Source organism: Notechis scutatus, chromosome 4 (assembly GCF_049901735.1).
Source record: "Notechis scutatus isolate UNSWTSFEM ecotype Mainland chromosome 4, rNotScu1.2, whole genome shotgun sequence".
NCBI classification, from domain to species: Eukaryota; Metazoa; Chordata; class Lepidosauria; order Squamata; family Elapidae; genus Notechis; species Notechis scutatus.
Genome location: NC_142012.1, coordinates 165,500,069 through 165,527,169, shown reverse-complemented (window position 1 = coordinate 165,527,169; position 27,101 = coordinate 165,500,069). Strand labels below are relative to the sequence as shown.

The window sequence follows — 27,101 nt, the reverse complement described above, 5'->3', positions numbered from 1 at the left end:
GTGCAGCCTGCACCCATAATGCAATGCATCAGACATGATATTCTTCCGATTAAAATTGGAATTCTGATTTTTGGGGAATTGCCCCCTCACCCTTTCCCCCTCTTCTTCTCCTTCCCTCCCTCGGAGGCCCCCTGAGTCAGGAGTTGCTACCGCCGGTGTGGCTCTGCGCGGCTCCAGTCCCGCGTTGCCTCGGCAAGGGAAAGGCAAAAGGAAGAGCCGCGGCGGCGCTTGCAACGGCAGCAGAGGCACCGGAGGCTCAGGCGCAGCGGCTCCCGGTTTTGCCTTTTCCTTCCCGAGGCAACGCAGGACTGAGCCGCGCGGAGCTGCTCCGGGCGGTAGCAACTCCTGACAGCCCCAGCCGGATACCTGAGCTGAGCCCGGGCGGTGCGAGCGGGAGGCCGCTGAGCGGCAGGAAAAGGGAGCTGGGCAGCCACAGACCAGCCATCTCTCCGTGCAACACGCCACCACCCGGCCCTGGCGAGGAAGCGGCGCGCTCCCGGGCGGCGGCCTTGGTCCTGCCACCAGGGAAGCGGCTGCCCAGCTCCGGAGCTGATCCACACCTGACCGGCTGGAAAGGAAGGGTGTGTAGCATTGGTGTTGTGTGTGCGATTTCTTGGCGCGCGGTCTCTTTTGGCCGGCCCGATTTTTTTTTCAGAGGGGAATATCATGCCTGATGCATGCATGTCCCCCCCATGCTCCCCCCTGCATATGCGCACGCATCTCCCCGCATGCACCCCTCCCCTCCCCATGCATGCGCAGCAAATACCCCAAAATCAGCTGGCTGGTCGAAGATGTGCACACATCTGAGCTGTAGAACTGAGCTGGGGCGACGGCTCATGTGCCAGCAAGAGGTGGCCCTGCGTGCCACTTCCGGCACGCGTGCCATAGGTTTGCCATCACGGCTGTATACTGTTATGATATGTACAGAATAGCCCTCGAGTAACAAGGATATGCATATGGAAATGTTTATGAGAGTAGTTATGAATAATTATTCAGCCACACACAGATACACTCAATTGAGGTAAAGTTTACTTTAAGAAATAGCACAGTCCAATCAATGGTCCAGGTCATATACGTTTTGCAGTCCAAAGAATATACAATTACAAAGTCTTCTTACCGGTTGCCTTTGTCCTTTACAGTAAACAAGGATATCAAAGTATAAGCACAACAGAGAACCTTTGATAGCAACAGAATGTCAGAGATATAGAATGTCAGAGAGAGCAAGCCATGATCTCTAGCTCCCTCTTATGGCAATTCGCAATACAATCAACCAATCAATACAGTGATTTTTGTCTTAAAGCTACAAACATACATTGTTGGTTTATATATTGCCAACCCAACTAATTATTGGATAGATTCCTAACCTATACCATGTCAAACAAGCGACTGTCCAGTCTCCTCTTAAAAACTTCCAGTGTTGGAGCACCCACAACTTCTGAAGGCAAGCTGTTCCATCCATGTATTCATCCATCCATCCATCCATCCACCCACCCATCCTTCTGCCTGTTATGTCTCTTATTTATTTATCTGAGAATCATAGAATAACAGAATTCGGAAGGGACCTGTGAGGTCTTCTAGTCCAACCCCCTGCTCAAACAGGAGCCCCTATAGCATTCCAGACAAGTGGCTGTCCAGTATCTTCTTAAAAACCTTCAAGTTGAGTACCCACAACTTTTGAAGGCAAGCTGTTCCATCCATCCACCCATCCATCCCTCTACCTGTCATTTTATCTATCATAGAATCACAGGAAGGGATTTTGAAGGTCTTCTAGTCCAACCCCCTGCTCAAACAGGAATCCCTATACCATTTCAGACAAATGGCTGTCCAGTATCTTCCCTTCCAGCTCTATTCTGATAGATAGATAGATAGATAGATAGATAGATAGATAGATAGATAGATAGATAGATAGATAGATAGATAGATAGACAGACAGAGATAGAGAGAAATGGATAGAGATAGAGATAGGTAGAGATATAGATAAATAGATAGAGATAGAGAGACAGATAGATAGAGATAGAGAAATAGATAGAGATAGAGATAGAGATAGAGATAGAGATAGATAGATAGAGATAGAGAGATAGAGATGGATAGATAGAGATAGAGAGATATAGATATAGATAGAGATGGATAGATATAGATGAGATAGAGATAGAGATAGATAGATAGAGATAGAGAGATAGAGATAGATAGAGATAGATAAATAGATAGAGATAGAGATGGAGATAAATGGATAGAGAGATAGAGATAGAGATAGATAGAAAGAGATAGATAGAGATAGAGATAGATAGAGAGAGATAATTAGATAGAGATAGATAGAAATAGATAAATTAGATAGATATAGATAGATAGATAGAGATAGATACATAGATAGAGATAGAGAGATAGAGATAGAGATAGATAGAGATAGATAGATAAATAGAGAGAGATAGATAGAGATAATTAGATAGATATAGAGAGATAGATAGAGATAGATACATAGATAGAGATAGATAGATAGAGATATATAAGTAGATAGATACATGTGGATAGATAGGCAGGCAGGCAGACAGAAGTTGTCAATGTTCCAACACTGAAAGTTTTTAAGAAGAGACTGCACAGGTGTAGGGTCTCCTGTCTCAATGGGGTTGGACTAGAAGACCTGCAAGGTCCTTTCCAACTCCTGTTATTTCGTTCTGTTCTAAATCGAGGACTGAACAGCTACATTCCCAGTTAACTGAGGAAACGGGGAGACTTCAGCCGCCCCTCACAGCTTTGTTCCTGAGAGCGGGCGAGAGAAAAATTCCAAACCACGCTCGAGGAACAGGTGAATGAATCCGTTAAGCCCCGTTCTGTTAACTGAAATCAGTTATTCGCCAAAAGCCGGGAGCATTTCTTCCAGCAATTTGACTGACCGCAAGGCCCTGCCAGTTTTAATTTCCTGGAGCGCGCTCAGGCAATCCTAAGTTGCATGAACAGAGGGATACAATCGAGACCAAGGGAGGCACTAATACCACTCTATAAAGCCTTAGTAAGACCACACCTAGAGGCCTGCATCCAGTTTTGGTCATCACATTATAAAAAAGATGTTGAGACTCTAGAAAAAGTGCAGAGAAGAGCAACCAGGATGATTGGGGGACTGGAGACTAAAACATATGAAGAACGGTTGCAGGAACCAGGCCTGGCTAGTCTAGTGACGAGAAGAACCAGGGGAGACATGATAGCAGCCTTCCAGTATTTGAGGGGCTGCCACAGAGAGGAGGAGGAAGGGGTCAAGCTATTTTCCAAGGCACTCAAAGGCCAGACAAAGAACAATGGATGGAAACTGAACAAGGAGAAATTCAACTTGGACATAAGGAGAAACTTTCTGACAGGGAGAACAATCAACCCATGGAACAGAAGTTGCCCTTGGAAGTTGTGGGAGCGCCATCACTTGAGGCTTTCAAGAAGAGATTGGACTGCCATCTGTCAGAAATGGTGTAGGGTCTCCTACTTGGGCAGGGGGTTGGACTAGATGACCTACAAGGTCCCTTCCAATTCAGTTAATCTGTATCCCTACCTTGAATATGGTGTCCAGTCTCCATCCTTTTAAGATTTTTTTAAAAATCAAAAAATATTGGAAAAAAAACCATCAATGATCAGGGGTCTGGGATGAATAAAGCCTGCAATGAAATGTTGAATAAGGAAGCACAACAAAACCAAGGCAAACTGCCTTTTTTTAAGTTTTATTTTTTTTTACATTTCAAAAACATCATTTTTTAGTGAATAGCATGATTCCAGGTTTTCACATTTCCATACAAACATTACATATTCATCTTTCACATTTAATTTCATATCTTATCATTACTTTACATATTTTCTATTAAACTTTCTCAAGTACTTTCCTCAAACTTATTTTATGTATTTTCAGTTCATTTCTTAACCTATTTCTTTTAACTTTAAACCATTCTCATATCTCCGTATTCGTTTGTGCTTTATACTTTTATCTGTCAGGCTTGCAATTTCATCGCGTCTTCTGATTCCTGTCATTTCAAAAAAAACTCCCGTCTCAATTCAAACATTTCAGATAAGTTTCCCCCACAATGACCAATTAGAGCGCGCCACCCCTACACCCGAAACTGCCTTTTGAGTTGCCTTTTGGCACCTCCCAACTGGGGTGCCGAGTGATGTAACCTTGTGGTGGGATTATTTGCAGAGCCGAAATCTGGCTTCCAGACCCCAGCACGATTTTGTCCAACAAGCTTTGCAATTTTTCGGCATCTGATCATGGGAGGCAGACCTCCAACCAGCTGTCGAGCTCTCCGGCTGCAGAGATTTGACTCGTCCGTACGAAGGATGGCCTGTCCGTAAAAGCTCCTAGCTTCATCAAGCCAGGAAAAACGCTGTATCAACGTTGCTAGAAAATAAAATATTTGTGGACACTCTAGCCTGGACGTGCCGTTAGGGGGAAAGTACATTTTCCTCTGTAGGAATCTCACGATGGGAAAATACCCCTCCTTGCTTCCTCTCACTAGCCACTTCTAAACCGCCACGGTTTCAATTTGGCACGTCAGAGGCCTGATTTTCTCCGGCGCACCTGTTCATTGGTACTGACATCACCGGAGTTGAGAGCCGCGGAGTTTCCCCCCCCAGCCCCGTGTCCTTGGGTTTGTTTGAGAGGTTCAGCAGCAAACTTCTTCTTTTTTTTCTCCCTGACGTTGATTTTTTAAGAGGAGCGACTTAAAAAATGTGAAAGCTCCAATTTTGCAACCTATTCAAATTTCTAATAATTTTTGGGTTACATTCTACGTATAATTGAGGGGCCTCTGTGTCTGCGTTCATCTCGATCAGCTGAACTCTACCTTTGCGGTAGAGGTAAAATACTTTTTCAACCCATAGTTGAGTAAGTAAGTAAGTAAGTAAGTAAGCAGCAGGGCACCCCATTTCAGATAAAATGCTGGGTTTTTCCACCAAGGTGTAGGGGTAATTTAAAGACTTGAGCCTTACCCTGAACAGGCGAATAATATTGGTTAAAGGTGCACGTTAAGGGCACACGTTCTACCACTTGCATGCTTGGTTTTATATACCGCATATACAAGTGTCAATTTAGCAAGGAGTAATGTAATGGCAAGTGGTGAAAGGGGAATGAAGAGGGAAGGAAAAGGAAGGAAGGAAGGAAGGAAGGAAGGAAGGAAGGAAGGAAGGAAGGAAGGAAGGAAGGAAAAGAAAGAAAGAAAGAAAGAAAGAAAGAAAGAAAAAGGAAAGAAAGGAAAGAAAGAAAGAAAGAAAGAAGGAAGGAAGGAAGGAAGGAAGGAAGGAAGGAAGGAAGGAAGGAGATTATGAGAGTGAGGGAGGGTCTGAAGGGAGTCCTGCCTTAGCACTTGGCTACCACAGGTGCCCCTGACACAAGTGACATCAAGATGCCCACAGCCCATGGCCCTCTGAGGTCAAGCACAATGCTTACAGATAATCAGAGTTGGAAGGGACCTTGTAGGTCATCTAGTCCAACCCCCCCGCCCAAGCGGGAGACCCTATTTCTGACAAGTGGCAGTCCAATCTCTTCTTGAAGGTCTCAAGGGATGGTGCTCCCACAACTTCAGAGGGCGACTTCTGTTCCATAGGTTGATTGTTCTTCTGGGGAGGACTCAGACGAGGGTCCTGCGTCTGATACAGAGATGGGGCCAGGGGCATCTGGGAGTTATGTGCTGACTCCGGAGCCGCCAGAATCTGGCGGAGGCAGAGGAACAAGGGGAGGCAGAGGAACAAGGGGAGCCTGTTCCCAGTACGCGCTTGTGCAGAGCTGCCAGAAGGCTAGAAGAGTTAAGACAAAAGGGGCGACTCTGGAGTAAGGCTTGGAGATGATAGGCCCTCCCATAAGACATAAAGGAGGAGCAAAGGGACAGGAGCCTTTGCAGGAAGCAACATTTGTTGGCTCTGTTCGGATTACACCTTGAAGCTCTGTGGTGACTTTGTACTTTAGTTGTTTTTTTACAGTTTATTTGGCACTTTAATTGCTGGCAGCAATTCAAAGGAGATAAAGGTGGGTGCTTATCTCGAGGAACTGTTGGGACTCGTTAGGGGTTGGAATGAACATAATTCCCAGCGTTGAAATAAAAAAGAGAGTTGTTTTAACTAAGTGTGTGCTTAATTACGGTTTCAGGAAACCTTGGTCAAAACAATGACCAGGTTTCACACTTACAACCGTTGTAGCCTCTCCGTGGTCGCGTGATCAAAAGCCAGGCACTTGGCAACTGATTCATATTTATGACGGTTGTACTGTTCCGGGCTCACGTGATCACCTTTTGTGACTTTCCCAGCTGACTTCTAACCAGCAAAATGGACGACGGAAGCCAGATTCGCTTAACGACCGCAGGGTTCGCTTAACAATTGCAGCGATTCGCTTACAATAGGACTGAAAGAAATGACTTAGGTCCGTTTTTCACACTTAATGACTGTCGCAGGATCCCCATGGTCACGAGATCAAAATCCAGCCCCTTGGCAACCGACTCATATTTACAACGGTTTTCAGTGTCCCTGTGGGTCGCGCGATTCCCCCCTTTTACCACCTTCTGATGAGCCAAGAGGGAAGCCAGATTCACTGAACAATCGCATCACTAACTTAACAGCTGCAGCAACTCACTTAACAACCGTGGCCAGAAAGGTCGTAAAATGGGCCAAAATTCACTTAACGGACATCTCGTTTAAGGACAGAAATGTTGGGGCTTAAAATTGACCTCTACATCGTTCCGCTGCTTAAATTTATCTGAAAATATATCCACTCACATGTCATATTTTGCCTTTTTTTCTGTTTTTCCCCCCAAATCCTTATCCTCTGTAACCGAATCGTTTCTTTTCCAGGATGGCACTCAAGATATTTTCATTGACGGAGTTGTCGCTCGCAACAGAGCCCTCAATGGTGACATCGTAGTGGTGAAGCTACTTCCAAAGGAACAATGGAAGGTCGGTGTTTCTAATTTCCTACCCGTCCCCATTTTTGTTTTTTGGTGTTAGCTGGCAGGGAAAAACCAAACTTTGCACCAACAATAGCCCTTATTTAGACTTATATACCACTTTATATACCTTTAGGAAGGAAGGAAGGAAGGAAGGAAGGAAGGAAGGAAGGAAGGAAGGGCAATAGCCCTTAGACTTATATACCGCTTTATATACCTTTTGGAAGGGGGGAGGGAAGGAAGGAAGGAAGGAAAGAAGGAAGGAAGGAAGGAAGGAAGGGCAATAACCCTTAGACTTATATACCACTTTATATACCTTTAGGAAGGAAGGAAGGAAGGAAGGAAGGAAGGAAGGAAGGAAGGAAGGAAGGAAGGGCAATAGCCCTTAGACTTATATACCGCTTTATATACCTTTTGGAAGGGAGGGAGGGAAGGAAGGAAGGAAGGAAAGAAGGAAGGAAGGAAGGAAGGGCAATAACCCTTAGACTTATATACCACTTTATATACCTTTAGGAAGGAAGGAAGGAAGGAAGGAAGGAAGGAAGGAAGGAAGGAAGGAAGGAAGGAAGGAAGGAAGGGCAATGGCCCTTAGACTTATATACCGCTTTATATACCTTGAAGCAAGTAAGGGCAATAGCCCTTAAACTTATACACTGCTTTATATACCTTTTAGAAGGGAGGGAGGGAGGAACGTAAGGAAGGAAGGAAGGAAGGGCAATGGCCCTTAGACTTATATACCGCTTTATATACCTTGAAGCAAGTAAGGGCAATAGCCCTTAAACTTATACACTGCTTTATATACCTTTTGGAAGGGAGGGAGGGAGGGAGGGAGGGAGGGAGGGAGGAAGGGAAGGAAGGAAGGAAGGAAGGAAGGAAGGAAGGAAGGAAGGAAGGAAGGAAGGAAGGAAGGAAGGAAGGAAGGAAGGAAGGAAGGAAAGGAAAGGAAAGGAAAGAAGGAAAGGAAAGGAAAGGAAAGGCAATGGCTCTTAAACTTATATACAGCTTTACTGTGCTTTACAGCCCTCTCTAAGTGGTTTACAGAGTCAGCCTCTTGCCCCCAACAATCTGGGTCCTCATTTTACCCACCTCGGAAGGACGGAAAGCTGAGTCAACCTTGACCGGGTCAGGATCGAACTCCTGGCAGTGGTCAGAATTAGTCTGCAATGCTGCATTCGAATTTCTGTGTCACCACAGAAGGGAGGGAGGGAAGGAAGGAAGGAAGGAAAGAGTACGGAGGAATAGCAGTACCACTTAAGACTTATATGCCACTTCACAGCCCTCTCTGTGCAGTTTACAGAGTCAGCCTCTTGCCTCTCAACCATCTGGGTCCTCATTTTACCCACCTCGGAAGGGATGGAAGGCTGAATCCACCTTGAGCCAGTCAGGATGGAACTCCTGGCTGTGGGCAGAATTAGCCTGCAACATGACCCTCCTGAGCTCTGTTTTCATTGGCAGAGGGTTGCAGGAGTCTGTTGCAGCCAAAAACGGAGCTCAGGAGCCCACAGAAGCAGCCCCAACATGGGTTATGTCGAGCTACCCCTGCCCTCAACCTAAATTCCCGAACGAGCCTTGAGTGGGTTCGCTGTGTGTCCTTCGAAGCTACCCTAAATAACTCACTTCCTTTTGAGGCTGGCAACCAAACATTGTTTGGTAAACGGGAGAGGGAAGCTGGGTTTATTTTCCTAAGCAGTAGGATGTGTTGGGATGATAATTCCACCCTCGGCAAGTGCCGAAGGAGCCTTCAGAAGTGGATTTGCTTGGAGAGAGAGCGGAATATTAGGCAAGAATTAATTCTGCGTCAAGGTTTATACCCTCCTTCACAACGTGAAAAGTGATGCGTCGACACGTGTCTTAAATACAAGAAATTGTTTGCATCCTTGAGCAACCAGATTCTCCCGCCCCCCCCCCTCCAATTTTTTATCTATTTATTTATTTCAGAAAATTTATATATTGCCGCCTGAGTCGCCCATGGCGACTCAAAGGCGACTTCCACAAATATAAAAATGTCATATAAAAATAATAATAATAAAAGCAAATAATAAGTAAAATAATACATTAGTAGCCCCCAATAACTGTTGCAAAATTTTCCTTCCAAGTTTTTTTTCTAAACAGGACGAATTATGCTAGCTAGAGAACTTCAGATGTTGTTGCTATCAGTCTGACGGGTTGGACTAGAACAGCGGTCGCCAACCGTTGGGCCAAGGCCCACTGGTGTGCCGCAAATTTTTTTTGGTGATCCGCAGAAAAATCTCACCCCCAGAACACCCCACAAAGCAATTAATCCAGGCTGCTTAGGAACACAAGGCTACGCAGCCCACATGGCCCTTGGGAACCCTCCTTACCCGGCAAACTTGCCTGCTAAATTGCTATTTTTCCTTTTTCTGACCATCAGCTGTTCTGCTGTGCCGGGAGATTTAGATTAGCTAGGAAGCAGGAAATGGTTGGATCTCTTGCTTTCTAACTAGTCTTCAGATCTTCGGCTCTGCTTTTAAACACAGCCGAACCTCCCTTAGGACTGAAGGTTCTATTGTTCAGTGCAGACTCGCGGCAAGCAAATTTTGTGTGACAGACTCAAGTAGCCGATGGCAGATAGATAGTTCTCTGAATGAATCTGTGATTCTGTGAGCAACTCAATCTGCCTGCCTGCTTTGCCTGATCTTGGGTAAAAGTGGCTCTGTTTTTATTTTTTCAAAAAAATAAATATTTACATAAATATTTATAATATTTACATATAAGCCATGCCCAGCCAGTCACATGACCACCAAGCCACACCCACAAATTAGGCCACACCCACAGAACCGGTTAGTGGTCCCTGGGATTTAAAAGTATGAGATTGGTGGTCCCTGAGGTCCAAAAGGTTGGCGACCCCTGCACTAGAAGACCTACAAGGTCCCTTCCCTCTCTGTTATTCTGTTATCTACATCTTCAGCTCTCAGCGATTATTTTTTTATGCAACAATTGTTTTTCTTCAGCCTCCATAGAGGATTGAGACGGCTGTTTGTAAAAGAACTTTAGCAATTGGAACCAATTAAGGATGGGGACCATGGAACCACTGTACCTGTAAAATAAGCCCTGCTATTATTCTATCTGAAAATTAACTCGGATGGCAAATTTTCAGTTTATTTTCTCCCGTTGGAAGTGCCAAAGAACATTTTTCTTACAGCTTTAACTGCAGCACAACCACAACGGAGTCAAAATTTCTACTGCTAAGTGCGACGTTTGTTCAGTCAGTTTTGCCCCGTTTTACGACCTCTCGCCGCAGTCATTAACCAAATCGCCGCAGTTGCTAAGTTAGTAACACGCTTGTGAAGTGAATGGCGGCTTCCCCCTTGACTTTGCTCGTCCGACGGTCGCAAAAGGGGACACTGCAAGCCTTCATAAATGCGAGTCAGTCGCGAAGCATCTGGATTTCGATCATGTGACCGCGGGGGATGCTCCAACGGTCGCTAAGTGTGAAACCTAGTCCTCAGTCTTTCATAGTCATCCAGTTCTCTCGATCCCCGAGAAAGCCAATTTGCAGCCTGTTAGCCAATGGCTATTAGCTGAAGATGTTTTTTCTTGCTTCGGGGAGAACAAATTCTGCAACTTCAAACCTTGTCACAGAGAGTAGAGAATGGAATATGATTTCCAGAGTTAAATAGCAAGTGCCAGATGGATTTTGTTGGAAAATTGACAAGATCAGTTGGGTAGCTGGACTCCGTTCTGGAGCTCGCAGGCCTAAAAGGCGGCATATAGAGAAGTCACTTTTCTCAGTGCTATTGTAACTTCGAACTGGTCATTAAATGAACTGTTGTGGGTTGAGGACTGCCCGCAAATTCAATCCTTGGGTATTTCTTAGCAAAATAGGAGGGAACTCAGCTTGGTAATTACTCCACTTTTTAATGAACACCTGAATTATAACACTTATTTTGGATTGTTCTCGTTGGACATGATCTTAGCTCCGTGTTGGGGAATCTATGACACGTGTGCTGGAGGTGGCATGCAGAGCCATTTTCCCCAGCATGCAAGAGTTCACCCGGAAGAGCCCCCACTGCGCATGCATGCGTGCGCCGCCGCCCGACAGCTGATTGTCGGGTATCTGGTGTGCATGCGCAGGGGGCGTGAGGTGTGGGAGCAGGGGTGAGATTCTACCAGTTCGCACCTATTTGGTAGAACCGGTTGTTAACATTCTAAGCAGTTCGGAGAACCGGTTGTTAGAAGAAATTCCTGGCCTAATCCTGTAAGGAAGGCAGGAAGGAAACATTCTGGTGTTGCTTACAGAAACTGCCTCTCCGTTAACCCTTATGACATTCCTGGAAGGGCTAGACTTCCTGTCTCAGGAACTTCTCTGGAGTTTTTTCCCCCCTCCTTTGCTGATACTTTGTGTGGAGTGACCATTCAAAGTTACAATGGCACTGAAAAAAGTGACTTATGACCATTTTTCACACTTAACCACTGTTGCAGCATCCCCACAGTCATGAGAGGCCAAGCGAGGAGATGCGTGCCTCGATGTGAGTGATATTGAGTTGGCTACACTCAGCCAATAACATGAGCACCAAGCCACTCCCACCACCTAAGCCACACCCACAGAACCAGTCGTTAAAAAAATTGAATCCCATGCGCACATGTGCAGAGACGCATGGCGTGTGAGGGGGGAATCGGGCACGCATTGCCTTCTGGGTGGTGGTATGCAAGCGAGCGCGAGCGCAATTATCAGCATGGGAGCCGAAAAAAGTTAGCCCCCGCTGTCTTAGCCGGTTAATATCCCGAGGTTTTTTTTTTGGTCCTCCCACCCAGCTGGATCCTTCCTTTCTCGCAGAGTCCTTGCCTCCAACTTCCTTAAATCTGGAGGCGAGATCAAGGAAGTTTTCCTTAAAGGGGAAAATTTAATTTCTCCTGGCTTGTGGATTAATTTGTGGATAATTCCTTTTGTGCCTCTTCCTGGGATATCTATCGCCTGTGCATAGTTCATGAACTTCAAAGTAGGGAATGTGTGTTCAGTGTTTTCCTAGTTGTCGTGGTTCCTCTGCTGACGAGTAAATAGGAGTAGTATGTGAAATATTCCTGTTCTCTAGCACGGTTGGGAATTCTGGTTACTCCCGGACAGATCGGGATACACTTTCAAATGCGTTCTTCTCCGTAGGTTTTCCACTCATCCCCGATGCTGAACACAGACCCAGACTTGACTTTTTAAAAAGCCTGTGAAACAGGTTCGGTGTGGGGTCTGTGGCGCTCTCTTGAGTTTGGTTTGTTTTCTGGAAAAAGTTTCATTGCCCCACTTAGGTAACATCATCAGTGCTGGAAGGCAGTGGGGTTTGTGAAAGAGGAGGAGGAGGAGGAGGAGGAGGAGGAGGAGGAGGAGGAGGAGGAGGAGGAGGAGGACAACTGTGGGTGCTCATTGAACTTGGTGGTTTTGTTGTGGACATTTCATTACCCAGCTAGGTTATATCACCAGTGCTAATAGGGAGTGAGGTTTGTAGAGAGGAGGAGGAGGACTGTGGGGTCCTTGGGTGCTCTCTGAGGTTGGTTGTTTTCTTGCAGACGTTTCATCACCCTGCTAGGGAACATCATCAGTGCTGGAAGGGAGGGGGTTTAGGAGGGGAGGGGAGAGGATGGAGGGGGAAGAGGAGGACTGTGGAGTCCTTGGTGGTCTCTGAACTTGGTTGTTTTCTTGTGGACATTTTATTGCCCAACTAGGTAACATCATCAGTGCTGGAAGGGAGTGGGGTTTGGGGGAGGAGGAGGAGGAGGAGGAGAGGAGGAGGAGGAGGAGGAGGAGGAGGAGGAGGAGGAGGAGGAGGAGGAGGAGAACTGTGGGTTGCTTTCTCATGGACATTACATCACCCAGCTAGGAAATATCATCAGTGCTGGAAGGGAGTGGGGTTTGCTCTCTGTTTATATAAATGTGGTTTTTTCCTGTCATTGTTAGTGAGAATTGACTTGGTGGTTCCTCAATGAGGCCGTTTACTCTTAGCTTGCCACCAGAAGTTGTGGAAGCTCCATCACTGGAGGTTTTTTTTTTAAAAAAGAAACTGAACAACCACTTGTCTGAAATGGTACAGGGTCTCCTCCTTGAGCGGGGGTTGGACTAGAAGACCTCCGAGGTCCCTTCCAAATCTCAGTCACACAGTTGTGAAGCACATCGGTCCTTTCCCATCGACTTTGCTGGTCCGAAGGTTGCAAAAGGAGTGTTCGCCTGACCCTCCACCCCACCCCCCCCGGGGACACTGCGACCGTCATAAAGGCGAGTCGGTTGCCAGGCGGCCGAATTTGGATCACGGGATGCCGCAATGGTCGTAAACGAGAAAACCCGGTCGTCGGTACATTTTTTCGCCCCCCCCCCCTCCCAGGGTCGTCGTGACTTTGAACCGTCCTTAAAGGAACGGTGATAAGTGGAGGACTAGCTGTCGTTGGGGGCCTCCTCCAGGTTCTTGAGGTTCAAGCCAGTCTCTTAGGCTGATCCTGGAGATTCCCACCCAAGGCTTCCTGGGAGCCTCCTTCACGTTGTACCTCCATGTCAACAATCCAGCTCAAAAGTCTCCAAACATGGCCACTTTTAAGACGTGCGGACTTCAACTCCCAGAATTCCCCAGGAGAGGTCGCCGAGGAAGGGAATTCCAAGAGAGTAAGCTCGGCTGGCTGGAGAATTCTGGGAGTTGAAGTCCACACGTCTTAAAAGTGGCCAAGTTTTGGGGGACCCCCTGGGACTCCGGCTGCTCCCTCCTCCGTCATTTCAGCCGGGATTGCTTTAGAAGAAGCGACACCAGTAGGGGGGGGGGTTGTCGGTCCTCGACTTAACGACCACATCCGGAGTCCCCCGAAATGTCTGCTTTCCCTTTCTCTACAAGGGGCCACCGCAAAGGCCTTGTTCCCTCGGTTCAGCCCTACCATTGAGCCCAGGCGAAGTGAGGGGAAGATGGGGTGCGTCTCTTGCAAACGAAGGGGAAGGCCTGGCCAGATCCTCTCTTCTCTACATGCTCCAAGGGAAAGTTTGCAGTCGGTATTTCGAATTGGGATATTGTGGGCCATAACACAATTCCTTCCTTCCTTCCTTCCTTCCTTCCTTCCTTCCTTCCTTCCTTCCTTCCTTCCTTCCTTCCTTCCTTCCTTCCTCCCTCCCTCCCTCCCTCCCTCCCTCCCTCCCTCCCTCCCTCCCTCCCTCCCAAAAGGTATATAAAGCAGTGTATAAGTTTAAGGGCTATTTCCTTTCCTTCCTTCCTTCAAGGTATATAAAGCGGTATATAAGTCTAAGGGCCATTGCCCTTCCTTCCTTCCTTCCTTCCTTCCTTCCTTCCTTCCTTCCTTCCTTCCTTCCTTCCTTCCTTCCTTCCTCTTTCCCTTTCCTCCCTTTTCTTTCTCCCTCTCTCGTTCCCTTTCTTTAATTCTTTCTCCTCCCTCCCTCCCTCTTTCCATTTCCCTCTCTCTTCTTTCTCCTTCTTCTTTCTCTCTTTTTCTTTCTTTCTTTCTTTCTTTCTTTCTTTCTTTCTTTCTTTCTTTCTTTCTTTCATTCATTCATTCTTTCTCCTTCCCTCCTCTTTCCCTTTCCTTCTTTCTCCCTCTTCTCTCTCTCTCTTCTGTCTCTTTCCTTCCTTCCTTCCTTCCTTCCTTCCTTCCTTCCTTCCTTCCTTCCTTCCTTCCTTCCTTCCTTCCTTCCTTCCTTCCTTCCTTCCTTCCTTCCTTCTTCCTTCCTTCCCTTCCCTTCCTTCCCTTCCCTTCCCTTCCCTTTCTCTCTCTCTCTCTCCTCTCCCTCCCTCCCTCCCTCCCTCCCCTCCCTCCCTCCCTCCCTCCCTCCTCCTTCCTTCCTTCCTTCCTTCCTTCCTTCCTTCCTTCCTTCCTACCTACCTACCTACCTACCTACCTACCTACCTAGCTGCCTACCTACCTACTTACTTACTTACTTACTCTACTTACTTACAATTAAGTCCCTAGAATGTTTCCTAAGGGTTATTTTTATTGAACCTAAAGGAACTATGAACATGAACTGAATCAACGCTCTGAAACGAGTTCTTTCAGCCGCGGTTACTATTTACACCTTGAGGCCAGCCGTGATATGGTGGCTAGAGAAGTCCTCCCTATTGAAAGACGAAGGGACCAGAATGCAACCTTCGCTCCGTACATAACTTGCTGTGGGCCTGTTGCTTATAACTTTTCCCACTGCAAACTGCCACGTTCGTGGTAAGAGGTTTCAAAATGACATCAGATCAGGCGATCCAACGATGGTACGAAGGTTGGTAGAACCTGATGGAAAACAAAGGTCCTTTGCCAACGTCTGAGGTAATTTTTTTCCAGGGTTGTGTCTCATTGGCCACTGAGATACGGGGAGACCCAACCTGGGTGTGGTGCCGGTTATAACCGAAATCAAGAAAAGGCATATTCGGTAGAATCTGACCTTGTTGAATTGAGGTCATTCTTCTTTTGAAGCAACTTCCTCAGAAGTTCCTACCCCTGCGCAAAGTTTACTATCTGCACAGTAACCCTTGCAGAAATGTTTCTAATTTCAGATTCTTTCCCTTTTAGCCTCGAAGTGGCCTTGATTGGCTAATAATGAACTTTTCAGCCCAGTTAGGTTGTGTAATTTTGGAATTGGCTTTAGCTACTCCTGCTGCCGATGGGGCTGGTTTATTTAACAACAAACAAACAAAAAATAGGAAACTTACAATCCAGTTGAAAGAAAAAAATGTGTATATTTGCAGAGAAAAGGAACCAGGGGACTTCCAGGTACATCTGAACCTGGGAATTTATTTCACACTTCAAATTAACTTGAAGTCCATTTCCGATTAACTCATGTTTCATGAACTGAAGCTAGGTGGAAAAAAGAAAGCTTGGTTTATTTAGGACAGTGTTTCTCAATTTTTAACAACTTTAAGATGTGTGGACTTCAATTCTGGCTGGGGAATTCTGGGAGTTGAAATCCACACATCTTAAAGTCACTAAGGTGGAAAAAACACCAACTTAGGGAATCAAAAGCTTTTGCTGAATTATTTCAGTTTTTACAGAACAATTTTGTTATCGTGGATGTCATTTTGATGACGCAATTCTATTTTTTTTTAACTTTTTTTTTATTTTTACACTCTCAGCAAGCCAATTCTGTAAACCACCCAGAGTTGTAACAGATTGAGGCAATTACGAAATCCAATAAATCATCGCAGTGTGTATTTAGCAATGCTGCTATTGTATTGTTTTGACACTCTTCTGTTTCTTGTTGTATGCACAGTGTACGTGTCCCTCGCCGGAGAATTGGGATAGATGACTGGATTAAAATATAAATCCCCTCCCTCGTACTTAGTAGTTCTATGTGAAGTTTTAGCCACCTTTTAATTGAAAAACCTGTGTTAATTTACCCCAAGTCTTGTTGGAATTGTATTGAAAGATTTGAATCCTTTGCCTAAATCCTGAGGCTTTTTCAAAAGTCATGTAAAAATCATAATTAAAATAATTTTTATCTGTGATGGAGGTGGTGGTGAATTCAGATAGAAACTCCAGATATTAAACGCACCATAAAATGGAACTATATTTAAACCAACCTTCACACCAGCCCTACAGATAAAGTATCTTTCCAGTATTTGCAGCCAGATTAGAATATAAACAGTGATGTAGATAAAAACATACACTAGCTCGATCCCCGTGTTTCACTACGAAAGTATTTGGTCGGGCTTAGTTTTTGGGGAGGAAAATAAGGGGGGGAAAATTCTGCCTCTGCCTACCAGCATCCATTGGCTAGCATCCTGTCATTGTGTGAGAGAGTTGAGGGCTGTTTGGAAACTGAAGCAGTATTTGCTGTGTGAGCAAGAAGGAGACAGCAAGGAACCTGGGCGTGGCTTAGCTCAACTACTCAACTGCTTGGTGCTCTGTTACTGAAACTCCTCTGCTTGTGTTTTGCATTTGGAACAGATTTCTTTTCAGGTTGGGAGGGGGAGTAGAACTCCTTAGCATCAGAGCGTGTTAATAATAATAATAATATAGGAAATACTAATGCTCTGATGATCATTTCGAAAAATCCTTTCTTAGTGAGCCCCTAGAAGCCAAGAGGAACCTACGTACCAAATTTCAAGTTTGTAGGCTTTACAGTTCTGGAGATTTTCTGGTGATGATGCGTGAGGGGTATTTCGCTTTTATATAGAAAGATATATACCGTATATTAAAAAGTCACCGCTGTGTCCAGAAATCAGACAGATTGAAGCCTTCCTAAGCTTGGTCCTACAAAGTTACAGTCATGATTTTGGCAGAATGACTTCTGAAGAATAAATTCTGCTTTTTTTTTTTTGGCCTCTGAAAGACACGGTGGGAGAATTGCTTACCAGTTTCACCCATCAGGAAACTCTGCATCCTACCAGTTCACGATCTAAGTTCAACCCATCAGATTTTAGAAACAGGAGTAAGTCAAACCGAAATAAAGGTGGGGGGGAACGTTTTTCATTTTCTTTTCATATTTTTGCTGCATGCCAGCAAGCGAAGTCTTTTTTGTGTCCGTTTTCCGGTCCTCCGAAGGAAGATAAGCGCCTGTTTCGTTTGGCCACTGTGATCACAGGAAGAGCTGAGGGAATGTTGGGCGTACCCTCAACTGATAAAATGAGGACCTTGAGTATTGAGTTGAAGTCAGAAAGACTTTGGAGACAGGACCTTGGAGAGCTCCCTGAATGGACAGATGTTTCTGTGGATTTCCTGGTTCTCTACCTACTGGTGGGAGGCCTCCAGGGTTTGCAAGGCCTCTCTTCTGCTAGAACAGGGGTCCCCAAACTTGGCCACTTTTAAGACTTTGTGGACTTCAACTCCCAGAATTCCTAAGCCAGCAGTGCTTACTCTCTTGCGATCCCTTCCTCTGCCAATCTCTCTCCACTTTAGGAGAGTTAAGAGAAAAAAGAAACAGACAAGGCTGGCTGGGGGATTCTGGGAGTTGAAGTCCACAAGTCTTAAAGTGGCCAAGTTTGGAGACCCTTGTGCTAGAATCTATGGAGATTCTCAGTCATCCAGGTCACAGTTGTCCCCAAAGTGCTTTTTTTCCAAGAGGCAACTGGACTTTCTGGGTTTTTTTTTCCTTTTGAAGACATTTCACTTCTCATCCAAGGAGCTTCTTCAGCTCAAGATACGAGCAGGGATGGGATCCGACCGGTATAACTACCAGTTCTGTGGCTCTGCATCACGCATGCATGTGCGCGACTCCCGCGAGTGCAATTTACGACCTGCTGAACTGGTCTCAGATGGCTGAGCAGCGCTGCATGCAAGTGCGCAGCGGTCGGAAAAGTCCTTTTTTTTCCTTGCTTTTTCAACCGCAGCTGTGTCACACAAAGCATCTGCAGTTGAAAAAGCAGGAAATAAAGGTCAGGTAAGAGCCCAGGTGGACAGGTGGGCCAAAACAGCAGTAGACATAGAACCGGTTCTATGTCTGCTGCTCTTCAGAACTACCGGTTCTACAGAGGTGGACAGAACTGGTAGAATCCCACCCCTGGGTACGAGATATTAGAACCGAAGAAGCTTCTTGGATGAGAAGTGAAACGTCTTCAAAGAATGTCATGCCCCTGGTGGAGACTGACTCCGAGGGAGAGAAGGAACAGCCGACAGGGAGTGGAAGTGGGGCTCCAGAGGTGGTGGAGGAGGCTGGAGAAGGGCAGAGGCCGGCTGGGCAGTCAGAGGAGGACCCAGGCCCATCCCCTATCCATCCTAGGGCATGCAGGGAGGAGAGGATAAGGGAGAGACGTGGTCTACTCGGGAGGAGAGGGCCTTGATCCTCTTCATGGGCTGCAGCTGTGACAACTGGATAAGAGGACAGACATGCATACTGGCGAGTGCTGGAAACAAAGCATGGAAATATCTCTAGTTTATGGTTCCTCTCTGAGTTTGGCGTCCTTCCCAGTGTGTGTTCTGATATCTGTGGACGTCCTCCAGCCCTTATCTTGCCTGGTTTGTGTTGCTTTTTTCCTCCTTCTTGTACCTGTTTGTGTGGGAGTTTTTTGTCTTCCATCAAGGATATTTGGAGCTTGGAAGCAAAGTGAAGGAATAAAAGGGGCTTAACCGGGTTTTTGTGACTGTGTTTATTTTGTATTCCCCACCACCACCCCGGTCATCACAAAGAAAAAAAAGAACATCCCAGTTGCCTCTTGAAGAAGGGGAAAAAAAAGCACCTTTGGGACACACCTTTGGGTGTGAGCTAGAAGCTTCTTAAAGGGCCAGCGCCCTCACCTGGAACTTCATTAATTTAATTAATCAAAGGAAAGGCTTGCCTTCAGAAGTTGTGGGTGCTCCATCACTGGAGGTTTTCAAGAAGAGGTAGGACAACTGTTTTGTCCGGAATGGAATAGGGTCTCCTGCTGAAGCAGGGGGTTGGACTAGAAGACCTCCAAGGTCCCTTCTGGCTCTGTTATTCTGTTAATGATTTGTGTGCATAGGGATGTGGGGGTGAAGTCAACCGAAAGTGCTTTTAGTGACTTGCCATCTGATGAGAATAAGGCCTGATGGAGAAGGTTCAGCTGTGGAGAATTCTGGTCGGTTGACAGCAGAGGAAAAAGTATTTACATGACTTTTGTTAGATTATGCTTATTCTTGGGTTTTATTTTGAGGCGGGACAGAAACCATTGACTTCCTCCTTCTTTGTTTCCCTAATTTGGGTACCGCAGATTTGCCTGCAACAGAAAAATAAGGGTGTACAGGTACTCCTTGACTCACGACCACAATGGAGCCCAAACTTTCTGTTGTTAAGTGAGGCATTTAAGTGAGTTTTGCCCCAATTGCCTCAATTGTTAAGTGAGTCACTGCAGTGTCAGCTTTGGAAGCCATATTAGCACCAGACGCTTCCCCGCTACCACATTCTTGAGCCTGGGAAAACGGGAGGGGGGAATTTCTTGGAGTGTATATGGTTAGACCTAATAGCATTCTTCTTCTAAGTCAAGGTCATGTTGTATCTGCACCTGGGTGAGGGGAAGTCTCAAGTTGGGATGGACGGTGATTGGGGCATGTGATGCGATGATGGGTTCAGGGGGTGGATTTGTAATTTTTTACTTATTGCAAGGAAGCCTGGAACTTTCAGGATCCCCCCGATGTGCCAGTTTACTACCCAAATAAAACAACTTTGGAGAGGATGTCTGTTTCGGAGTTATTGGTTGGAGTGGAGGTTTTCTGGACCGCTGACATGCGGTTGATAAGTACAATGATTAAGCAAACCACCACAGTTGTTGTTTAGAGTATTGTGGCCTAAATTCAGCGCTAGCAAAGTAAACACAGACGGCTGAAGTTTCGTTTCACTTCTTTATAAACATGCAAAGTAAATTTTACAATACCAGTTGTAGATTTCACCAACATGGGAGCAAACTCAAACAGAAGCAGACATGTTACAGGTTCAGAGCAGAACAGCAACTCAACTTCAGCAGGCAAGCAAGACACACAGCAGAGGAGAGAAGCAGTTTCATCTTCAATAGACAGACTCAGAGCTTAACAGAGCTTCGGTGCTGCTGAGCTTAATATAGAGGAGTGGTGGCAAACCTTTTGGTTGTGGTGTACCAAAAACGCGTGCGTGCATGCCGGCACTCCCAATGCAATGCACCCTGGCCCCCTGTGCATGTGCGCGCAACACCCCTGCACTGCTCCTTTACCTGCAGTGCACATGCGTGCACCTCCCAGCTGATTTCTGGCCCGTTTGAGGCCGTTTTTGCCCTCCCGGAGGTTTGAGGGAAGCCTCTGCAGCCTCGGGAGGCTGAAAATGGGCCCGTTTGGGCACTTCCGGTATTTCCGGAAGGCCCGTTTTTCAGCCTCCCGAGGCCGCAGAGGCTTCCCTCAAGCTTCCCGGAGGGCGAAAAAGGCCTCAAACAGGCGGAAAATCATCTGGGAGGTGCACGCGTGCGTAGTGTAGGTAAGTTTGGCTGCGGCTCGCGTGCCCTCACAAATGGCTCTGTGTGCCACTTGTGGCACGCGTGCCATAGATTCGCCCTCAAGGATATAGAGCTATACCTAGGCTACGTCCGGTTTCAGTTTCCAAACAGCCCTCATTGGCTGACTTAGTTGCTATGCCTATTCATTGGCTGACCTTGTTTCCATGCTCCATTCCAGTTCATGAATATACTCTGACAGTTGTTCAGTGAATCAAACTCACCCCCATTGACTTGGCTTGTCGTAAGCCAATTACGGAGGTCCCAAATGGTGATCACGTGACACACACACACACCCCCGGGGACACTGCAGCCGTCATAAATATGAGTCAGTAGCAGAGGTGGGTATTCAGCAGGTTCTGACCAGTTCTGGAGAACCGGTAGCGGAAATTTTGAGTAGTTCAGAGAACCGGCAAATCCCGCCTCTGACTGGCCCCGCCAACCCCATCTTTTTTCCGCCTCCCATTGAGTCCCAGCTGATCGGCTGGGTCTTCCTTTGGTTGCCCTGCACAGGAGAACGGAGCTGGAAAGCAGGTTAGTGGGGTGGGGAGGGAATGGGGATTTTGCAGTATCCTTCCCCTGCCACGCCCACCAAGCCACACCATGCCCACCAAGCCATGCCCACAGAACCGACAGTAAAAAAAAAAAGTGAATCCCACCACTGGTCAGTAGCCAAGCCCCCCAATTTTGATCACATGACCAGGGCAATGCTTTCTCAGGTGCAAAAGATGGACCTTAAGTCCCTTTTTTTCCAGCGCTGTTGCAACTTCAAGCAGTCACTAAACCCATATGCCAACTCATAAAACATTCCTATGCCTGTTTTAGTAGTTGCTATAAAAAGGAACGGGGTGGGTGGGGGGGAGGAAGGAAATCTGGAAGAGCAGTTGAAAGCGGAAGTACATTCCAACTCTTATCTTTTCAAAGATTGTAACTAAACTACCAGAGCTTTTGTCCGTGAATGTATTTAATTGGAGAACGTGATGGATGACACCCAGCCTGTGATGGTGCTCAGTTGGAGAATCTAATTTATGACACACCCAGGGGGGAGAGGGGGGAAACAGGGTCACAGGGGACTGTGAATGACGTAGGCCAGAGTTGGCTTCAAACAGGGCAGGGCAGGTATGTCGCCTCTAATGAATCTGGGAGATGTTTCATTCCCCACTCCCGTCTTGCACTGATGGTGTTACCTAGTTGGGTCCTGAAACGTCTGCAAGAAAGTAACTAAGCTGAAAGAGCAGCAAGGACCCCACGCTCCTCCTCCTCTCCTCCTCCTCCTCCCTCTTCTCCTTCTCTTCCTCCTCCACCCTATACATCCCACTTCCTTCCAGCACTGATGACATTACCTAGTTGGGTCCTGAAACGTCTGCAAGAAAGCCATTGAGCTCCGAGAGCAGCAAGGACCCCACATTCCTCCTCCTTTCTCTTCTCCTTCTCTTCTTCCTCCTCCTCCTCCTCCTCCTCCTCCTCCTCCTCCTCCTCCTCCTCCTCCTCCTCCTCCTCCTCCTCCTCCTCCTCCTCCTCCTCCTCCTCCTCCTCCTTCTCTTCTCCTTCTCTTCCTCCTCCTCCTCCACCCTATACATCATCAGACAGAATGGTAGACATTCCTAGGCCTGTTTTAGTAGTTGTCATTAAAAAGGGAGGGCGAAGGAAATCTGCAGCAGTTTGGAAGCAAAAGTACATTCCAACTCTTTATCTTTAAAAGATTGTAAACTAAACTACCAGAGCTTTTGCCCGGGAATATATTTAATTGGAGAACGTGAATGATGACACCCAGCCTGTGATGGTGCTCAATTGGAGAATCTGATTTATAACACATCCTGGGAGGGAAACAGGGTCACAGAGGACTGTGAATGACATAGGCCAGAGTTGGCTTCATACAGGGCAGCGCCAGTATATGTCGCCTCTAATAAATCCTTTGAAATTTCCGGAAGTTTGGCTCGAGAATCATGATTTAATTTAGAGTGATTGCTGGAATCCTGACACCATAGTTGTAACCCGAGGCCTACCTGTATTTTTAAACGGGCGGCCATTAAAGTGTAATTAATTCTAGCTCCGCTGTGAATTACCAAGCCTACCACGCCGGCCATGTGTGCCAGTCCAACGTTTGCAATCCCTCCGAGTGTTGGAAGCAGCTCCCCTAGAAGCGGAAGCTGTATCACCTGTGGCCCTCCTCACAGGTGTTAGCTCAGGTGTCTCGTTCCCAAAAAAATAAAAAACCACAAAGGAGGCTTGGCAGCTCCCCGATAACCTCTGGTTTGTTTCCAAGTGTCCCGGGTTGTTGGTTTTTTTTTTTCCCCCCTGTTGTTGTGTTTCTTTCCATCAGCTGGGGCTGATCCCAGTAGAGGCCGTTGTGTGTGGCCGACTCCATTTGTTGTAGATCTGCCGATTTGCAGCTACACCTTCCTGGAATCAGCTGCTAAAAAAAACCAACAACCACAAAAAAACCCTCAGCAGTCTCCTCCCGTGTCAGAAATGGAGCAAAGGGGAAATTTAGAACGGAATAGAATGAACCGGAACGGACCTTGGAGGTCTTCTAGTCCAGCCCTCTGCTTAAGCAGTAGACCCTACACCACTTCAGACAAGTAACTCTCTACTCTTCTTAAGAACCTCCAGTGATGGAGCACCCACGATTTTTTTGTGGCAAGCAGTTCCACTGGTTAATTATCCCCACTGTTAGGAAGTTCCTCCTTAATTCCAGATGGCTTCTCTCCTTGGTTAGTTTCCATCCGTTGCTTCTTGTCCCGCCTTCGGGGGCTTTGCAAAATAAGTTGACCCTCTTCTTTATGGCAGCTCCTTTGATACTGGAATACTGCTCTCGTGTCACCCCACATTCTTCTTTTGTTTAGACCTTAGATTGTTAATTTAAAGAGTTGAAAAGTTTTTAATAAAATATAGATTTATTGAGCCCTAAGCCCGATTCCAGACACTGTTAGTGGCAGAGATATTTCTGACCAGCAAATCATTCTGTGACTTAGGAAGAACAGTTGCAGCAATTGGGTTTGTCTAGTATGGTGAAAAGAAGGACTATGGGTGACAGGATAGCAGCGTCCTAATATTTGTGAGGCTGCCACAAAGTGTGTGGGGGGGAGGTTTAAGAATACAGAATAACAGAGTTGGAAGGGATCTTGGAGGTTGTATAGTCCAACCCCCTGCTGAAGCAGGAGACCCATTTCTGACCAATGGCAGTCCAATCTCTTCTTGAAAGTCTCAAGTGATGGCGCTCCCACAACCGCCGAGGGCAACTTCTGTTCCATGGGTTGATTGTTCTCCCTGTCAGAAAATTCCTCCTTATTTCCAGATTGAATCTCTCCTTGTTCAGTCTCCATTGTTCCTTGTCTGGCCTTCAGGTGCTTTGGAAAATAGCTTGACCCCCCACCTCCCTCCTCTCTGGGGCAGCCCCTCAAATATTGGAAGACTGCTATCATGTCTCCCCTGGTCCTTCTCTTCACTAGACTAGCCAGGCCCATTTCTTGCAACCATTCTTCATATGTTTTAGCCTCCAGTCCCCTCATCCTCCTAGTTGCTCTTCTCTGCACTTTTTCTAGAGTCTCAACAACTTTTTTATAGTGTGATGACCAAAACTGGATGCAGGACTCTCGGTGTGGCCTTACTAAGGCTTTATAGAGTGGGATTAACACTTCACTTGATCTTAATACTATCCCTCTGTTAATGCAATTTAGGATTGCGTTGGCTTTTTTGGCTGCCACCGCACATTGCTGGCTCATATTTAATTGTTTATAGCAGGGATCCCCAACCTTTTCGACGCCGCGGCCCGGTTCCGGCGTCAGCTGGGCGCCGCGTCCCGGTTCCGCGTCAGCTGGGCGCGCTTATTTTTTACGAAAATCACTTCCGGTGATGTCACCGGGCGATTTTTTCGTCAAAAAAAAAGGCGGTGTTAGCGCTTGAGCTTTTTCGGTAGAAATGGCTTTCTACCGGAAAAGCTCACCGAGCGCTGGCGCCGCCATCTTTTTGATTTAAAAATTGCTTTTTTACCAAAAAGATGGCGGCGCCCAGCAACCAGCGGCCGGTAAGGCTTGTTCCGGCCTGGTACCGGTCCGCTGGACCGGCGGTTGGGGACCCCTGGTTTATAGGACTCCAACAATAGAATATTGCGAGAATGATGACCATTTTTCAAACTTATGACAGTTGTGCCATTCCCCACGATCATGTGATCAAAATTCAGAGGCTGGCTAACTGACTCACGATTGCAGTGTCGTCCCCGACTCATGTAATCCCTTTTTGTGATTTTCTGACAAGCAAAGTCAACGGAGAAGTTAACCACCCTGTTACTAACTTAACAACTGTGTCCAAACAGGTGTTGTGGTTAGCCGGCAGCAGTGAGGAGGAGGTTCCCGAGGAGCCTGTGCTAAGTGCGAGTGAGCGCAGGATGATTCATAGTAGAGCAACACAGTCGAGACTCGGGAGTAAGAATGCTAATTAATGGCCCCTCCCTCCAGGGAATATAAGCCTGGTTTCAAAGGGTTTTTGCTCTGTTGAAGGCAAAAAAACGCTCTAAGATTGTGTGTGGAGACTCTAGCTTATCTGAAGAATTCTGTCAAGGCTTTTCTGGTTGGACTAATTGGCTGCAAGCCGTCTTTTATCTACGAAGAAGTTATTTGTAGATTAAAGCTGTGAAAGTTTGAGTTACTGAGTTTGTCTGTGTGTTTGCTCTCTGGGAACCCGGTTGGGTCAGAACAACAGGTTGTAAAATGGGGCCAAAACTCCCTTAACAAATGTCTCACTTAGCAGCAGAAAGTTTGGGCTCCGTTGTGGTCGTAAGTCAAGGACTACCTGTATTATATTAATTGAAATATTATATTCCCTCTTTTGAATGTAAGATGTTCTGGACTGGGAGAATACATGCATACATACATACATGCATCTGACACTAGCAAAGCAGCGCTGGAAATAGTCGTCATCAATCTCGGTCCTTAACAAGGCTGATATTGGGGACTTAATTTTATTTATTTTTTAATGCCTGCACCTGATCTGGCTCACCAGATGTAGAATCCTTGTGTGGTGACCCGGGGCGCGGCACAAAAATAACAGTCACCAAAGTAGATAAATTCCCTTTAATGCCTCCAACTTGACCCCTTAATGTCCAGATCAAATTCTTTCAAAAACAGTCTACAAAGGAAAGAAATGCAGTCCGAACCCAAAGTAAAGATAATTAGAAATAAAAAAAACCCAACACAAACCACGCTGAAGTAATTAACATGACAGGCCAGGATGATAAATTGCAGGCTTCCACAAGATAACGCAGCATGAACAGTTGGGAGGACGCCAAAACTCAGATAAGCCTCGACAAAATAATGCATGCTTTTTTTGCCATGTGCAGTTTGCCATGTGCAGTTTGCCCTTTAAACATTCTTCCCAGCTGCAGCCCATGAAGGGGATCAGGGCCCTTTCCTCTCCGGTAAGCCATGTTGCTCCCTTCTCCGTTCCTCCCTGCGTGCCCTAGGATGAATAGGAGATGGCCTTGGGTTTTTCTCTGAATGTCCAAGCCGGACTGTGCCCTTCCCCCATTGCCTCCACAGCCACCAGAGCCACACTCGCACTCGCTGTCAAGCTGCTCAATCTTCCCCTCAGAATCGGACTCCAACAAGGGCACGACACCTTGTTTTCCCAAATAGACATTTGGGCTTGTCTCTTCCTTTGTGATCCTTGTTAGAGCCTCGACAAGGAGATTGTTATGAAAAACCCAGTTCTGGCCTTTCCAGAACAAATATTCTTCCACAGCGATATCTTAAGCCACTTGTTCTCCTCTCCTCCTTCTTTTGTCATTTTATAAACAAGCCAGGCAGGGTTGGGCTTCCTCAAGTGTCATTTCCCTGAATTTTCAATGGGAAGGGATTCAGGTATCTCTTTTCTAAGTTTGAGCCTTTCTGTAAATATTAGCGTAGCTGCAAATCCTCTCAGAAGCCAAACGAATAAAATTGACACAAATCAAAGCTGCAATATCCGGTTAATTTATGTATACAGTTTGAAAGAGGATTAAAAGGATTTGCTTCCCTTGGAAAAAATAGAGAAATCTCACCGGCGAGTGGGTGGGGTAGAATCAGATAAAAGGTAGTCCTCGACTTCCAACTACAGCGGAGCCCCCCCCCCCATGTTTCCGTTCTTCAGCACAACGGTTGTTAAGCGAGCTTTTGCATCTCACGGCTTAAGTTAGTCACACGGTTGCGAAGTGAACCTTGGCTTTGACTTTGCTTGTCCGAAGTTCGCAAAAGGGGGTTGCTGAGAAACTGCAACCGTCCTAAGTATGAGTCAGTGGCCAAGCACCCAAATTTTGATCACACAACCCTGGGGGATGCTACAGTGGTCAGAAGTGTGAAAAATGGTCCTTTTCCCCCCCCAGTGC

General features: G+C 46.4%; 1 protein-coding gene across 3 annotated transcripts in view; it reads left to right on the top strand.

Annotated features, from left to right (window-relative positions):
• Positions 1-27,101, top strand: part of DIS3L2 (DIS3 like 3'-5' exoribonuclease 2) — a 241,485-nt gene that overhangs the window by 38,462 nt on the left and 175,922 nt on the right. For all 3 annotated transcript variants that reach the window (XM_087965561.1, XM_087965559.1, XM_087965560.1), the window contains one exon: positions 6,814-6,915. In XM_087965561.1, the coding sequence (XP_087821687.1) occupies positions 6,814-6,915 (102 nt within the window). The remainder of the gene's footprint in view (positions 1-6,813; positions 6,916-27,101) is intronic.